Here is an 18,569-nt window from a genome sequence, read left to right on the forward strand (position 1 = left end):
AAAAGGACGAGTCACTGCTGGTATCAGTGGGCCACCCTCTATTGTTGTTTAATATAACGTCACTTAAACGTGCGAATGCCGCGACAGTGGAGCCTGTAGTGTCAACCTTAATTAGATCGACTAAACAGATGGGGCGACAACAAAACGAGAATATCGGTCAGAGACCGAAGACTTATCGATCGAAAGTTAGGGGATCCCTCAAAACAGAGCTCTCACTCCATAGTGACACCTTGTGTTCCATCACTAATTAGTTAATAACTCGCTAATTATACGACTTAATTAGCCCAAAATAAATAGGCTTCTGGTCCGAGATAAGATGAATGCACATGCAAAATCTGGAGCAGCTTCAATATTGCTTTCGTGAGATATCGCGTGCAACTAACAGACAAACATACATACAGACAGACATATATATACCTATCAACATACTTACCGATTAAAATCGATAAGTAATGAGTGTTAACGATGTGACACGTTTTGGCGGCCCATCTGTGCTGTCGAATATATAAGTCGGCGAATCGCCGCTTAGAAGAAGGGAGATGGAATGAGATAAGACAAAATTAATTCGAGTAGTTGTTTTCAAACATTGTTCATATAAGACCCCGATATGCATGTGCTGGTACTATTGCTATTCTTGGCAAATATACGCTGAATATTCAAATTTTCATAATTACTAATTTGTTATTTAAAAACGTGGCAGGGCTGTTTTTTTCAGATCTCACTTTTTTGCATTAGTGACTTTTTGCTTTGTACAAAAGATTAATTTACTTTTGCAATTACTATATGCTGGGTCGTCCGAATAAATTTTAATAGCCCCGTTCCAGACGTATCATGCTTAGCCATTGAACACTAAAGTTTTCTCCATTCCTTACCAGCTTCTATCAGATGATAGATAAAGTAAACATAATCATATAAAATGTATTCAAAACCTTACGCTTAATTGAATCGCTCTTATAAAACGTCATCATCGAACGCATTCAAATATTTCATAATTTTGCACTCTTGTTCACCGTCTACGTGAATATTTGAGTGTAATTGACCATTTGTTGCTTTAAATGTATTTTGGGGTTAAAAACATTACAGTGCGTTATACTGAACCATATGTTTATTATTTTATGTTCCACTTAATTTTATATCAAATCGCCGGTCATTTTATTTGATGTTACCGATCCACGGGGATATAAAGGTTAGGAATTACTGGTTTAAATAGTTGTTTCCCGTTGCTCAATATATAACCAATTCTTGATATCCAAGTTTTGCAGTGCAACCCACCCCGTTCATTTAACACAAACTTATATAATCAGATTTGAAAAATTGAAAACGCTCGTTTGTCCAAAGAAAAAAAGACTGTTTAACAGAAGAATAAGCGTAAATATGAAGAAGTTCACCATCAGTACTGGGCTATTGCGTTGGAAACATTAATACCAACCAATTTTTTAACAGTTGTTTCCTCAGAGCATTTTGAAACAGATGTTGATATGCACTGTCAAATATTATCCAATGAAGGTTCCGAGTCATCAAAGTAATGTGGGTATTTGCATCATCATGTCTTTGGAAATGTGGATTTTTGCTGTGGTCAAAAATTTGAAAAAAAAAGATTTGTTGAAATGTATGACGAAATGCGGATGTGGTCGTAAATAGTTTTTTTTTTTTATCACATAAGTGAATCTCTGCTAAAATTGTTGGCTGTTTATGTGAACATTTGTCGCCAATTCAAAGTTGACGTTCACGCATATGGGACGACTGCCTGGCGGAGCTATTCCCACGCTATAATGTTTATCTTCAGAATGAACGGTGTATATAAGTGCCACTAAGTACCAGCATGGTAGTTACGACGATAGTGCGGAAGTGTTTACTGTAAACTTACGTTTTCTTTTGCACACTGCCGTTAATTGTCTGGGGAATTATACCAACGCTATAATGTTTATCGTCGAAATGACTGGAATGTATAAGTGCCAGCAAGTACCAGTATGGGTAGTTACGACGATAAGTCCTACAATTTCATGGCTTTTCATTTTATTTCATTTCATTATTTATCATTTGACTCACTCGCATTTTTTCATTAGTGACAGCAAAATACCTGTAACAAGTTAGTATCATTGAACAGGCACCATCGGACTCTTATACTGGAACAAAATGATTGTTAAGGCACTTGTTACGTTTAATTAGGGGTTTAACACACTTTTGAAACATCAATACCGCGGTTCTACGAAGCAAAATTGATAGTTGGAATTAAAACAAAAACACTGAGATGACAATTGTACAATATCGTTGTTTATCGGGTATAGTAGGCGAAGTTTCTAATTAATCCCGTTTAAATCTAATTAATTCGAGCCAGGATGCACTACTGCTATTATAATAGTATACACTTCCTGTGCCATATACTATTACAAACGAATTTAAAGGATGTGGTTTGTCTGATAGTGTTACATTGTCAAGTTTCTACGATCCGTGTAAGTAATGTATGTACCTTGTCAGCGCCTACGACTATAAAATTTCTTACAAATTAGACATACGAAAAACAGCAGTATGTGATTTCAAAGCACTTATTTAAGTTTCGAAACATTGTATATTATTATTCGCCAGTTATAATTAAATTTAAATACTTTTCACATTAAAAAAATTCAATTTAATTTTAAATATAGATTTTAATAACATATTTTTATGACATGAATATATTTTCAAATCATGCCACTAGAATGAAAAAAGGGCAGCCTATGGGAGATTTAATTACCTTTAATCAATTAAATTTTGATTCAAAACTGTTACATTATTCTAAAGAATGAAAATTGAGAACGTCTGTAAATATCGTTATAATACCACTCAATACCGCAAAGTGCACCGTATTTTTTTTATATAACATACAACATCATATGAACCATCTTTTTGAAATAACTGGTCATTTTGATAAATCCTTCGTCCAAGTGTTGTCCAGAACTTCCACAGAACCATCGCGCAGCGTTCCATATTCACTGTTCGGGGCTTCGGGCTTTTCATTTTTGCCTTCAAATCAATACAGACCGATTACGCCATGTTTGGAAATGGCTACAAATGCCGTGCACTTTACTGAGTGTAAAAGTTTCTGTAAGACTTCTTTTATATGTGCTGTGCCGCATTAAACACTATTTTTGCTATTGACATGTCCTGACCGCCGGAAGTGCGCTTCTACAGAAAACCAAATGAGTGATATATATGTTCTAATGACAAAAAAAATTCTTCCATGTCTTCCATGTACAAAAATTACCTATATTTTTCACGTTTCCCATGAGAAATTCTAATGAAATCAACGTATTTTTGGATTTGCCTGAAGCAAAATTGCACATGGAAGAAATTTTTTTGGCATTATAATGGAGTTTATAAACGACGTCTCAGTTGATAACGAGCATGATATAGCCTAATATCATGGAGAAGAAGTTCTGGGAAGTGTCCTACGTTTTGATTGCTTTAGTTTTGCATCTAACAGAAGGTTGGTATTTAGTTAGTTCAATTTTGGCAATGCATTTTTTTTTAAATACGTAAATGATCTCATCCATTTAAAAAAAATAAATACGTTCTAAAAAATTTAATAATATATGGATTGGAATATGCTACTACACAAATTTGTTTTTTTATTTCGATATTGATTTTAGAAGCAATGAATTGCTTGATTGCAATGCTATTTGGGTAATTCTTGTATTACCTGGTATTGATTAACAGCCATTAGCTCCTCTCGGTATAGATAATTACCTGGGCATCTATAGATGAACAAGCCCGCATTTAGACGGATTTTGCTCGTCCATACATGCATTTACCATTACGGTGTGCACCATCATAATTCTCTTCGGTTTCTTTAGTTCTTGCGCATTTTAGTGGTCGTCACAAATAGGTTCAAAAACTATTGTTTTAAGGCAAGTTTTATTGGTTTTGTTTTGAATATGCTATTTTCGGAGAACTGGATAACGTGATATGACACCTTGCGCAAAAAATCTTTTTCCTGATATAAAAGGTTGATTTATCACCAATCACACGTGAAAAACATCTTCCCCGTGAAATGCTCGAAAATGATTCATATAGCGCTAAAATGCCGAGTGGTGCTGGATTTTTATAGCTGTGTACGACAGTGTTTTTGTGTGGTATCGCGTAATATATTAGAGCCAATGGTCAGCGGGTTAAATGGTAGAAGCAGCTCATGCTAAATAAATGTCTAATATTCCACTAGTTAATTTATATTGCTCCAGTGGACAAGTTACAACTTGTTTACATGTTATAAGATTATGTTGCAGATGAATGACAAAATGTATAATCCCCTAGTTTAATGTTCATTACAGTATTTTTGAGACTGAGGTAAAATAAAGCGAAAGTTACTAAATGAGATATGAGTACTAATTTGACTGATTTTTTAGCCTTGTCTGGTCCGGACATTGAGCGATGGGGTTGTAGGCTGCTTTTGCAAAAAAAATTCAATTGACCCGATTCAAACTGCAGTTTTTTAAAGTAGTAGTAGAGGTTGCGCGCGACTATAACTTCCATTTATTTCTCAATGCCTTTGCACTAGTGGATTTGTATGCATATCATGCATAATGTTTAAATCAAATTAAACCGCATGATTATTCTTTTCTTGTCATTGTTGTAAACTGCTTGTCTGAGGAAGTCTAATTTTAGTCAGACAAAACGTTACAGAAATTAATTTGTTTTTAGTATGCAGCAGTACTTTTGAATTGTGTAGTTTTAAAGTAGTAGTATCATTTCGAAAAGTTAGATATACACAAAAACCTTGCCTCAAGAAAATATTAGAAATAAATAAAATCGGGTATTTGAATGGTGAATATTTGATTGTATTGCGTCACTAAATGAGTGGAAATTGCCTTGAACTAATTTTGACCTTTATTCTTTATAACCTGATGGTGATATGGCCTCGAGTTAAACTCAAACATTTCCACCATAAAACACGTATTAGCAGTTTCTAATTGTAAAACTCCTCTCGGGCGCTTTCTTTCCTGAGGTCATTTTGCATAAGTCATTTCAAATTTTTTAGTCCCTAAATCTTCACTCATGGATTGTTTAAAACGTGTGCTAGTGTTCTATTTGGGTATATAACTTTAAAAAGTAATTCTCCAATAATAGTCTACTTATGCGACCTAATGCCCCAAAATTTGAAAAAAAAACTCGATCTTGAGAGATGTTGTGTCTAAAGTAAACTACCATAGTAGAGGGTTAATAACTGATTACATCTGATTGATTTTTACGTTTTTTCATGTGATTTTCCAACAAAACATTACCACAACCATTAATATAGCTAAAATCGTTACCGAGAATTCACAACTGTATTTGTGGAATTTATAAAAATTTGTAAGAAAAATCTTTTTATAAAAACTGGCATATATATTCGCTTCTTTTTTTCTCATTTATAGCTGGTAGTATATTAGGGTTTGAGCAAAATTACTAAAACATTGATGACATATTATACAAAATCCGATCTTCAAATCATATTATAATTTATTTTTCTATAATATTCGAAAAGTACATCTAAATATCTCAGCGCGATACCCCAAGGTGAGCGGTATTGAAAATAATGATTTTGTTATCCATATTTAGGTGGATAATTGTGACTGGTAGTCCTGAAATATACTCGACACTTGAGTTACGCATCTGTCATATAAATCAAAACACGTTCAATTTGAGTACTTCAAACTGACAGTTTGACATAAAAATGATTTTATCATTATCAGTTTAAAAACTAACAAAGACATGATAAACCACACTAACAATTTTATAAAAGGATCTATAGGTCTACATTTTTTGTTCAATAATCTAACATTTAGCAACAGCTGAGATTTAGTGGTTTCCTATTTATCATTTAACCATACTGTATTCGATTCGTTTTCTTCGATCAAGGCCTGCACCCACTATTTTACACTTGATCTGTCTGCTGCTTTTGCCCTAGAAGCCATATGCATTATACTTTTTAATATTTAAAATTGACCAGATGTCACAGAAAGTCGAAAAAAATTATGAAATATTAATATTCAATTTACTTGCAAATTTATCAATTTATCCAGGACATCATTGTTCACCAACTGGATATTCAAAACCGGGACTCATTGAAGATTGTACCAAATCTTACTTTCACGGGAGTGTCTGCTCGTGAGTATATTTTAGTTCGATGAAGTATGGTTAGACGCGCAATGTTGTTGCAGGCATTGTTCACCAGCAATTTCTGATCTCATTTTACTAAACCATTTTGGTCTGTCTCATGTCTACTTTTGAGAGCATTTATTGTTGATTTTTCTGCTTTCATTATTTTCACGTTAGATGAATTTTTATTTTTGAAAACTACTTTATCCGTTTTTTAATTTTTTACTCCAATATAGGATTCCAGAATGAAACTGTAAATGTACCGTCCATACAAACATTTAAATTTTTATTATACATATTGCAAAATTCATATCAATTTACATGTCAGACAAACAGGCTCCGAAATCTGGTAAAAAGAGATAATAAATAGGGTATTGCAGATGCATACCCACATCTTCATTATTAACCCAATAACAGCAATAACCAACTAACCAACTCCACAAATACTCTTTGTCTTAAAATGATGTTCTGTGATATTTGAAGGTATTTTTCACCATGAACAACTATTTAGATTGGTAAACTCAGTATTATATAGAGACTACGAAAATGTATGTGTTGTCGTTTTATAGATACACCTGTTCAGGCGGTTATTTGCTCGATGGACTAACAAGCATCGAGTGTATCGGCCCATACTACTCCGCATATTGGGACGGAAAGCCCCCTGGATGCAACCGTATGTAGTTTTACTACAATAAGTGTAAATTAATCACATTTATAAAAATGAAATGAACTTATATAATGAGTTGAATTAAAGTATAACTAACACAAACATAGAACGATTTAAAGTTGAATGTTTCAATACACTCTGTACCAAACATGATGTGGTAATACTGACTTTTGTGAAGATTTGTTAGTAAATCATGTATGTTGAGTTGACATTTCAGCTTTTAACTCCATGGTTTATATCTTTTAGCAATTGAGTGTACTCCATTTCCAAGTTTTGATGATGAATTCGGAACACGATCCTGTGACAATGAAAACAAATACACTAGCATTTGCACGTGAGTTTTATTAATAATCAGAAAAATATTCCACAAAATAATTTGAATGACAATCTTTTTTATCAATCAATTATTATTCTGTCATGAAGTCATTACATTTTCTTTTCAATCTGCAATTTGCTTATAAATTTTTTTGCTCAATTGGGTAAGATCCGAATACTTTTCAAACAGAAATCTACCTGCAAATTAACGGCCTATATTATGAGAACTAAATTAATTCGTGTTCATTCGAAATACTTTAATTTTGAGGTAAAAAAATTCGAATTATTCGTTTTGCTTGAAAATTTATTATATTTTGATATATATATCCAATTGTAATTTTTATCAGAGCAAACGTTTAATTTTATACAGAACGACGTGCTCTGCAGGATATCAAGCAAACGGTGATACAACTGTAACTTGTCAGCAAGATAAGAAATGGGACGGTATACTACCAACAGCTTGTAAACGTAAAGATTTTGCTTTAGACGTTGGGAAAATATTCAAATGATCAGACATCGCATTCGGTTCTATCATTTGTTTTTTTAAACTGGATAATGGGAAATAAAAGTTGCCCTTGTTTATTGTAGATAAATCTAATGAGGATTCGAAACCATTTCCTTGTTTCCAGTATCTCAAAGTTCCATTCCCAAATACGAATTGTTTGAAAGAAAACTGCAATTAAATTGCTATAAACTTATATAATAAGTTGAAGTGAAATATAACTAACACGAACAGAGAACGATTTAAAGTTGAATGTTTCTCTACACTCTGTACGAAACATGATGTGGTAATACTGACTTTTGTGAAGATTTGTTAGTAAATCATGTATGTTGACATTTCAGCTTTTAACTCCATGGTTTATATGTTTTAGCAATTGAGTGTACTCCATTTCCGAATTTTGATGATGAATTCGGAACACGATCCTGTGACAATGAAAACAAATACAATAGCATTTGCACGTGAGTTTTATTAATAATCAGAAAAATATTCCACAAAATAATTTGAACGACAATCTTTTTTATCAATCAATTATTATTCTGTCATGAAGTCATTACATTTTTTTTTCAATCTGCAATTTGCTTATAAATTTTTTTGCTCAATTGGGTAAGATCCGAATACTTTTCAAACAGAAATCTACCTGCAAATTAACGGCCTATATTATGAGAACTAAATTAATTCGTGTTCATTCGAAATACTTTAATTTTGAGGTAAAAAAATTCGAATTATTCGTTTTGCTCGAAAATTTATTATATTTTGATATATATATCCAATTGTAATTTTTATCAGAGCTAACGTTTAATTTTATACAGAACGACGTGCTCTGCAGGATATCAAGCAAACGGTGATACAGCTGTAACTTGTCAGCAAGATAAGAAATGGGACAGTGTACTACCAACAGCTTGTGAACGTAAAGATTTTGCTTTAGACGTTGGGAAAATGTTCAAATGATCAGACATCGTATTCGGTTCTACCATTTGTTTTTTTTAATCCTGATATTGAAGAATAAAAGTTGCCCTTGTCTATTGTAGATAAATCTAATGAGGTTTTGAAACCATTTCCTTGTTTCAGTATCTCAAAGTTCCATTACCAAATACGAATTGTTTGAAAGAAAACTGCAATTAAATTGCTGCTGCTTCTGACGCAGCTTTTTCCTTCTATCTTTTAAAAGCATCCACTACGCTAAAATTAGAGGTTCCGAGGTTCGACTGCGGCTTTAATTGTCAAATATCAGAAATACAACTCAAAGTGGACAATAATAACTCGAACAGAACCTTCCCAGACAAAAAAAAAACGATTCTGCCACAGTGGCAGACGATGCTTCCCTACCTTCACGTTCGGCGGAAATCATTATTATCCAGCAATAATCAAATCACAAAAACAAACAGAAAAACAAAAGGGTAAACAACACTCGGAAAAATCGTATCACACTTCTAATTTTGTGTGTTTGAGTAAATATCCATGCATACACGATGTGAAGTATACAATACTTTGTTGAAAATGTTTATTTACTACTCTATTTTATTTCTTATATCATTTTGGTTGAATTTCCAGAAAAGCAACTAAAAAAACTCTTCATTTTCAGCCCTATGCGAGGATTTGACCTTTGCAGGCGAAATAACTTGTACGGCGGGCCCCCCAGTCCCTCATCCTCATGCATGCACGTGAGTTATTTATTATAGTGTTTATTTGCACTCCCATGTGATAGTTTTGAACTTTGCTTTGAACCAACCGTTATTTAAAAGAATATGAGAAATGCACATATTTTGATACATTGACCCAACTTCACATTTGTTTCTGCACAAACTGTAATCCAGATCCAAATATCATTTCAGTATATTTATATATATATGATAATCAACTATTCTTTAGTTTCAAATGCCCTGAAGGAGAAGAAATAGTGTCAGGCGAACGTATTATTATTTGCCAAGAAGATGGGCAATGGTCTGCATCTGTACCTACGTGTGAAGGTATTCAATTTGCGTGTTGGCATATTGCTTTGCTTTAATGATGCTACATTACCGTATTCAATTTGTGTGTTGGCATATTGCTTTGCTTTAATGATGCTACATTACCGTATTCAATTTGCGTGTTGGCATATTGCTTTGCTTTAATGATGCTACATTACCGCCAATAAAACTAACGAGGACATCAGTTTTGTGTATATGAGATGAACCGCACTTATTTGTGTAACGTATATGAAAAATTTTATGAACGAAAAAATTTCCATTGCACAAATAAAAAGTAATGCGCTGGTTAACATTAAGTATAATATTTATTCCGATCGCTCATTCCGATGTATGGTTTAATCTACATATAAATCTAAATTTCGTTGACGTTAATCTATTGTGAATTCTCATTTACAGCCAGGATGTGTCAGTCACTGACGTTTCCTGGTGGAAGCGTTGTTTGTGAACCAAACAACTATGATTACGAGACAACGTGCAGGTGACATATTTAATGTTACTAGCTTTGGCCAGTATTAAAAGATAAAATTTCTTAATGCTGATTTTTCTACCAGTAAAGCTGCGGTTCAAATTGATCTTAAAATTTATCATCTATCATTTTCATCTCTATATTTTGGATAGAAATACGAGTACTCTCGTAGTATATGTACCAGGTTTGGGTTAGGGCATAAGTTTATTCCGATTTTCCTTATTTTAGTTATATTACGAGTACGGGGACTGTTCGTGTTAGTCAAATGAATATACCCCATATCCATAGGTTTCCGTTACACAACTTGATGTGAAGTAGGCGAACAAAATTAGTTACCTCCATTTTGGTACACATACTTCTGGAGCGCCGAAATACGGTTATTGGTTGCCACTATTTTTATAATAGTCTGATTAACTTCCCAAGGTAAATAATAATGTTAAACACTTAAGTAAGAATCTCAACCAAACTTTGAAATTGACATATACATCAACGTGTTACAGTTCAGAATAATGAATACATTTTTAGTGAAGGAATTTTCCTATCCTAGCCAGGGTGTTCCAAAATTGTCTACGACAGGGGCCACAATATTAATTCTGTGTTGTTCGCGGGCCACATTAGTCCCAAGACATTTGATTATTATTTATCATTAACTTGGATTTCTGCCCATTGACCAATCACCCTTGCCCACTATGTCTCTTTAACTAATATCCCGAAATGAAACGAATAGATTTCTCCCAAATTGATTTAATCCAGATATCAGTAAGACAAACTGGCCTGACAAACAATAAAGATGACTATTAAAATAAGCACACGCAACCAGGCATAATTCAGAGCAAGAATATACCAATTCACTTACATTTGAATGCGACTTTGTCAGAACTGATAACCTCAATGTAAGAAACTTAAGAAACAGATTATTCATACCCAATGACAATAGCACCAATAACAAGTTTTTGTGAACAGATCTAAACACAGACTGAAGTACTAGACAGTTAAACATAAGAAGTAATTGAGTAATCGGCAAATAATCGCTATGCAGTGAACCATACGTAAACACACCAAAAGTAATCAGTCAAATGTTCGAACTAATCATTAATCCATAATTTAAAATCAACAACTATGTTGGCCGTTTAAAATAACTAACTGCAGTGTTAACAATCTAACTCGAGACACAATGCGACAGGGAGTAGGCTAGAAGGCTGATATTTAGTTTTCTATGTATGCTATTGGAATATTGTTACCTCATTTTCCCGAGGCAGAAGATAGAAATTTATTTGTGCAAGTTTAAAGTCATTCAACTGACTGACTGGCTCCTCTTTTCATGTCACAAGTAAATTAAACGACGTTAATGGCGCGACAATGTGTCAGAAGATTTTTTGGTTATCACCAATTGTTACCTATACCAGCAAATGTGATGCGGGCCTGGGTTTGAACCACCCTGTTCCAGTCTATATCACGATACGAGCTTTCAATTTACACGGAATAAACGAACATGCTTTGTTAGTAACTACAGTATAGTACTTACTGGTGGAGATATTTTCCTTATAAATTTTTTTATTCTTTCACTAGTTTCGAGTGCCCTGTGGGTTACAAACCTGACGTACCTGGGCTGACAATGACATGTGAATTGGACAAAGAATGGTCCGGCAGTATGCCATCTTCGTGTGACCGTAAGTAGAGAATTTTAACATATGCCGTAAATAGTAATTGTAGGTGCTTGGGTTAACAAGTCTGGAAAGGGTAACTCACATATTGCCGCGCACATCAACACATCATTTTACTTTGATTCGTGATTTTGCTATGAAGAATATTCTTTGTTTATGAGAGATTAGGCAAGAAAAGTATTCAACGAATTCGCCGTTGCAAGTAGTACCGTCGACAAAACTGCAATATCCAACTATCCTGTGTTACACAACATCAATTATAATAGAATACATAGATACCGTTTCATTGTTTTTAGCTGTCGACTGTGGTCCATACGAAGAAGTAGAAGGTGGCAGCGCATCCTGCGATGATGGTACAACATACGAAAAAGTTTGCAGGTTGCTTTAAATTTATTATGTTACTCCTTCTTCGTATTTTATTTCTATTTATCTTTTTGTTGATTACTGAAAGCTTACGGTGGGTCTTATAATTTTGTAAAGCAATGCACTTTAAATGCCTATAGTATTACTATTGATAAAATAATTTCGTTGGTAATGGAATTGGGGTGCTCCCGAAGTATTCGTACCAAGATGGCGCACGACCTTAACATAGTATGTGTACCGTGGTAGGGTTATGCAGATTGTGCGTCATCTTGGTACGAATACTTCCGGAGCGCCGGAATTGGTATATTTATACTAAATTTCATAATTGTAACTATGTCGATATTTCTAAAAATTGTTTGAGTATCAGACATCTCACTGCGTACTAGAACTAACATTTTGGATGAAATAATTAGATTGTATTTCTGCAAACATAAAATAATACTTTTTTGTACTCAGTGTCGTGTGTGACGTGGGTTACAAACCAAAGCAATCTACTTCGGAATGTATGTTCGATGGAGAATGGAGCCAACCTCCCCTGGAATGCTCTAGTAAGCCTGGTTCTTAATTTAAGTAATCTTGCATTGCAATTTTCTAAAATCAAAAACTCTATATTAGGTATTAGTGAGTTGATATCCAGTTACCTAAGTGCATTGCTGTTATAACAAATTCTGTAGTGTAGCGAATGTGGATATAACTATGCACTATAATGTTATTTAACCCATTTGTATTAATAGTATTTAAGTTCAATATTCAGCACCAATTTCCTTGGTAAAGACTATCGCGACAAGCGAAAAGCCTGGGCAATACGTTTATTGTATCGAGCAATTTGCTACGTGTTTCCGGGTTTACGTCCGGGAGTTAAAATATAAGATTTTTCAAGTTTTGTGTGGATTAATGTTTTTGGATTTCGACCGTACAACTGTATTAATGAGGTTCAATTGTATATTTTAATATATCTGTGTGGATTCAATTCGATTGTGCAAATTTACAATTTTGCGGACATCTGGCATTATAATATACGGGGCTAGTTCACTAAACGCCGTGAAGTAGTTCTAGTTGGCGTGGCATAACCATTTTCGCATATGTCATTTCTAACCTCCACCTGATTACGTCATCCAAAAATTAAATCACCTCAACGTCACAGTGACGAAATAAGGTTCGTCAAAGTATACGAATCATCGTACAAAATGCGCAGACGAACAACTCGAAATCAAGCAAGCTATTTCTCTCGTTTTCCGCGTAATGATCCCGATATAAGATATCGCCAGCGTTAGCGAGTGCGTTAGGCCTATAGTACCGAATCACAACACCTACAAAAGATATTCCGTGTGAAACACCTCAATATATACTTGAAATTTCTTTACTTTATCAGAAATCAAGTGCGGCGCTCTCGATTTTAGCAATCAACCTGGAACAATTTATTGTGACCCCCCTGATCTTGGTTATGATAGTACTTGTAGGTAAGTAACAGAAACATTATTATTTTAGTTAAACTACCTAACAAAATAGGCTATAGTTTTGCTCTGTATCCAAAAATAATTATTTCTATTTTTAATATTTTCTTGATTTTATTTGTTCAAGTTTTACTTGTGACGATGGATACGATTTGACGGGAAAGGCGGTTTTGAAATGCCAGGAAAGTGAAGAATGGGATGGTATTGTACCGACATGCAAGGGTATTTATATACATGTTCTTTATTTATTAGTGTCAAATAAGTTTATAAAAGCTTCGTAACCCCTTACTCCTTACTATGCTTATGTCTGAACAATTACGATATATCATCAATCCGACAATCATAGAAGTGATTGAATCAAAATACATATGAGCTCTCCATAGAATCATAAAACCAATTTGTGTAATGAACAACAAAGAAAATTATGTATAGATAAAAGATAACAAAGCAAATTATTATAGTAATCGAGATTGGTTTTAGACGTTTTTTGTTCATCCCTGTCTTTTGATGATGGAACTGTTAAGTGCACAGAAAAAAACGAATATAGCAGCACGTGCATGTAAGTATAAATTAACGCATTGTCTCGTCGTTTTTGTGGATTATTGCTTTCGACACCTTTCAAATTTTCAAGATATTAGGCAAATATCACGACTTTGTTAGGCTTGCATTTCATTGAGACAAGCTTGATTTCATTTCTTAATTCAAAATTGATTAACAATTATACAGAATTCGTCACAATGTTTACAGATTTTTGCATGTATGGATGACTACATAAATACAGAACCAACTATTTGAGAAATTAGAAACCTGTGTGAATGCATATTTATATATGTGGAACAATTTTTAAAATACAATCATTTAATCATATTATTTTTTAAGAATGGTATTACAAAAAACAATTTTGTAATCTATTCTCTATTACACATCGATTGTAAAACAAATTTCTTTTTCAAATTGATTAATATAATCTATTATTTAAATTGAATTTAGTTAACAGCTGGTGTTGATTCTGATAATATAGATGTTTTATGTTTCTATCACGAAACCCAATATTTGTATTTTGTATTTCCAATTCAAATTGCATTTTGGATAAAGGTGAGTGATCAAATACAAATAGTTTTCAAAGCCTACCAACCCACGTTATGTAATTACTAATAAGCACTGTAAAAGCAATCCACGACTACAACCAAATGTGTATTGTTTTTGAAAAGGTTCACGTGCAGTTTTCCACTCACACTCTATGGAGCTGAAGAGATAACCTGTTTAGCCAGCGGAGAATGGTCTAATCCAGTACCAGAATGCAAGAGTAAGTACTATGCTAATTTACTAATAACTTGGCCCGGGGTTCCAGCATACAGGGCAATTTTATTTCATTTGTGCATGAATTAAAGAAATATGCTTTTCGGAGTCGGTCATCTTAAGATCAGGAAGTAAGACGTAGGTATCCTTACAACCTTCATTGGAATAATGTTTAGCAAGGTCCAAGATAATGTTTTTGTCATAGTGGGTTAACTCAAACTATTTGATGTTTATTCTAATTATAATCTCATATGGTATTAATTATTGGCATTTTGCGCTTCCACACTGAAGTTGCTCGGGTTACATATCTTGTCAGTGGTGGTCAGAGTCGAAACAAAAGCATTTTTGAAAATTACCTTGCTTTGTTAAAAGAAATCATGTCGTAACCTTTTTGTCAAATAAATATTTTTCAATGCTTTTATCTCTGTGTCTGAATGCATTGAAGATGTTGCTACCGGATATCCTATACCACTCCTCCCATTTCACTTCGAAATTCCATTTCACTTAGAAATTCCATTCGTGATTTGATACTATACCCTTCATGTACAGTTCTTTTTTTTCATTATGCTGTAAAAATATACCACAGTAATTAGCCTACTTAATGTGTGGTTTTGCAGTGTTTGATCCCAAATGTGAAGATGCACTCGATCCTCTAGCTTGTGCTGATAATTGTAACAACAATCTTGACTGTGATGAATCCGAGGTTTGTTGTCAAAGTTCGTGTGGACTTACATGCAAAAAAATTAAGGTTTCTTCCAAAAAGCCCTTACTCAGTAAGTAAAACGTCAATTCGGTATTTATTTTTTTGTGTTCTTTACTATAAAATGCAATTGAAAATGGCTCGCAACACAGAAACGTTAATCTGATTTGTTTGTGCTCAATTTGTTTTTTTAAATAAATGCCTAATTAATTTTTTGAATTGATGCAGTTTTTGAGACTTAAATTAAATTTATGTATGTATCCAATATTGCATCTGAGACTCTAAAGAGCAAATATATTTCACCAATGGTATAGATATTTACTGAAAATCCTATGTCTTCCAACTCTCTTGCCACTTATTAATATTATTATTATGCTTATGATGAAGCATAGCAGCTAAACTTTGATTTAAGAGCCAAAGGTAGCAAGCTTTCAGATAAAACAACGCAAATTAAAAGGTCTCTGAAATACCTCATATATGAGGTGATCTCATATGTATACACCGCAAACTTTATTTATTAACGTTTATTTTGTGTTAGCCCTAGTTTATCGAGCCAAGCGAAACTAGGTTTATGAAAATAAATAGATATAATAATATAAATTCTAACTGAATTATAACATATTTCTTTTTTACAAATTTTCAGATTTAGATAAAAAGACATTGCTTGGTCTATTGCTGGCTACCTCCATGAAGCGCCCCGGACCAGTATGCCCAAGATGTGGTAGAAATTTTAATGCATGTTATTATTCAACTTGTCCAAGATATCTCAATGCGTTTTGTGGAACAGGCTGCAATGGATGTACAGCACATTACTATAACCCCTATAATAAGAAAGAAAGTATTCATTGTAAGTGACTGGTTTTATGTTTTTCTAACTTATTTTATTTGTATAAAGAGTTATTTCTAATGGATTTATGTACGTTAGCTTTGCATGATTGCATTTGTGACGACACTCCCACAAACGTGACATCAATTATAGCTGAAATTTGGTCCTGTGTGTTGTCATTTTCTTATACCATGGCTCAGAATAAATTCTTTAAAATAAATTATCTTGTTTATATCTTATCATCAAATATACAAGTTCCCGGTTCGCTCATTCCAACCAATTCTACTACAGATAATTTATCATTATATAAAAAAAATAATAATAAAATAGATTATCTTTTTCTCTGTCAGTCCAGTCTATGAAGCCGTGGGAAATGTTTTATGTCTGTAAAATATATTTGTGTTCAGTGCAATTCTGTAACTACTTTAGCTTACTTTGTCATATTGTAACTGCTCAGGTGGTTGTCCACCTCACACTCCACCAAACCCAAATTGTGCTGGATATATGTGTAACGGAGTTGGATGTGCAAACTTCCCACAAGCTCAGTGTCGTGTGTACGGTTGCGGACCAACATGCTATTTACAGTTTTTCGATCGATTTGGACGAAGAGTACAGTGCAGAGAGGAAGGTATTTATTTTGTCTTCGTCTCAACTTAAAGTTATTGGAACCAGTATATACAAATATCCTCCATTATATATAACTTACCTGTTTTGACTTGACTTCAAATGACGAAGTATGCTTTTCCGCCCACGCAGTTGTTACAATTGTATTTTTTTGCATAAAATTACAGATGTATTCAGCGGTAATCAGAAACCTTTACATAAAATTTTTAATAATTAATATAATTTTACTCTTATAATATAACCAACTCAACGTCAACTTTAGGATAAAACTATTATTGTATTGTCTCCTAATTCGGCAAATGTTTAAGTTGACTTTGCGTACCCATGCAACATTATTAAATTAAACCACAATAGAGTGTTAAAAGATGAATGCATTTGGTAACGTTTCGTTCTTGAAATAATGCTCAAATGATTGAAAAGATTTCAATATTTTTGTGCCATTGTGCAATTTGTTCATTTCTATTTATAATATATTTTTTCGAATCTGGTTTTATAACTGTATTATATTTTATATTTAGCAACTTGTCAGCCTGGAATAAACGCGGTTGGTCTTTGTAGCAGAGGATGCCTTGTTGCTTCTTGTCCAAAGTATCCCACAGCTCATTGTCGAGTCCGGTGCCCTGGATGTCCTCCTGAATTCTACGACCAAAAGACCAATCGGCCCATTGTTGATTGCAATCAATATAATGGGTAATGTGGTTTTACAGTCGTTTCTGTTCTGCATCTGTTTTCTGTTTTCGGTGACTTGGTCTCAATACCACCTCACGTGAACCAGTTTTTCTTTGAAAACAAATTCGCTCTGAAACAAAAATTTACTATTGGATTATTCAACTTATTCATTAATAAGTGATATATTCAATAAATTGTATATTTTTATTGCACAAAGTTTACAATATATGAACATTTGGCAACTTATTACTGGGTGATATATTGAACTCCGAGCGATCTAGAATTAAGAATATTTCCAACAAAGATTTTAAATAGCGCAAAGCAAATAGCACAACGTTGAGAGAAAGTTACGCTAAAAGACAATTATATTTCTTTAAAATTTAATGAGGGAAATACGAAATAACGCAAATATAAGGTAAATAATTGAGAATAAATTAGTACAATTTTTTAGTACTTTCTGTGTGAAATACATATTTCAAGAAAGTGGAACCAGTGTAAACTTAAGAATAAACGAGGAAGGGAAAATGATACAGAAAACGAAATTTGCTGTCACCTAACGATTGTAAAAAATACCACATAAACCAAGCTATATGGCGTAGAAGTCGGAGGCGAAAAACTTGATAAGCATCAAGTTCACTGAGCGTTTTCAACAGTATATTGAAGGCTTGCATGCGCAGGTTTTCTTGTTTTCCGTAGTTTGAGTTGGGAGTCGAAATTTTAAACCGAGAATCAGAAGTTATTTCCCTCAATGCGGCATAAATGCGCATTCGCATTTGCCAAGGTTAACAGAAGCGCACGCCGCACAGTAAGTCCTTGACGATGACTTTCGTAGGTGTATACCAATTTGCTAAAGAAGTTATACTACCCTCTTCTTTGGAATACTAAATTGTACAAAAACAATGAAACTGGATGCTATCACAAAAGTTTAACTTCGTCCAT

At 33.5% G+C, this 18,569-nt stretch overlaps 1 protein-coding gene and 1 long non-coding RNA gene across 3 annotated transcripts; one reads left to right on the forward strand and one right to left on the reverse strand.

Annotated features, from left to right (window-relative positions):
- Window positions 1-3,387: 3,387 nt before the first annotated feature.
- LOC120332387 (P-selectin-like) lies at window positions 3,388-17,876 on the forward strand. 2 transcript variants are annotated; one of them, XM_078118986.1, is made up of 21 exons: window positions 3,388-3,466; window positions 6,039-6,123; window positions 6,684-6,787; window positions 7,028-7,115; window positions 7,467-7,564; window positions 7,969-8,056; window positions 8,408-8,505; window positions 9,181-9,259; window positions 9,468-9,565; window positions 9,962-10,043; window positions 11,601-11,701; window positions 11,992-12,073; window positions 12,515-12,606; window positions 13,431-13,518; window positions 13,640-13,734; window positions 13,993-14,071; window positions 14,724-14,818; window positions 15,429-15,584; window positions 16,155-16,358; window positions 16,795-16,965; window positions 17,480-17,876. In XM_078118986.1, the coding sequence occupies exons 1-21, from the start codon at window positions 3,403-3,405 to the stop codon at window positions 17,653-17,655; spliced, it is 2,223 nt and encodes a 740-aa protein (XP_077975112.1). In that variant the 5' UTR covers window positions 3,388-3,402; the 3' UTR covers window positions 17,656-17,876. The 2 variants fall into 2 exon arrangements, with proteins under 2 accessions (XP_077975112.1, XP_077975114.1); XM_078118988.1 differs by lacking the exons at window positions 7,028-7,115; window positions 7,467-7,564.
- Window positions 6,798-11,013, reverse strand: LOC120332391 (uncharacterized). Its single transcript, XR_013479850.1, has 3 exons — window positions 10,888-11,013; window positions 7,896-8,020; window positions 6,798-7,079 (listed from the first exon to the last, which is right to left on the reverse strand). It is a non-coding gene; the product is annotated as an uncharacterized LOC120332391 (long non-coding RNA).
- Window positions 17,877-18,569: the final 693 nt, after the last annotated feature.

The sequence above is a fragment of the Styela clava genome, chromosome 13 (assembly GCF_964204865.1).
Source record: "Styela clava chromosome 13, kaStyClav1.hap1.2, whole genome shotgun sequence".
Lineage (NCBI taxonomy): Eukaryota > Metazoa > Chordata > Ascidiacea > Stolidobranchia > Styelidae > Styela > Styela clava.

Coding starts and splice junctions, on each gene's coding strand:
- LOC120332387 (XM_078118986.1), top strand. CDS start 3,403: ATGGAGAAGAAGTTCTGGGAAGTGTCCTACGTTTTGATTGCTTTAGTT. Junction 7,116..7,466: donor AAATACACTAGCATTTGCAC/GTGAGTTTTATT, acceptor AATTTTATACAG/AACGACGTGCTCTGCAGGAT. Junction 16,966..17,479: donor AGTACAGTGCAGAGAGGAAG/GTATTTATTTTG, acceptor TTTTATATTTAG/CAACTTGTCAGCCTGGAATA.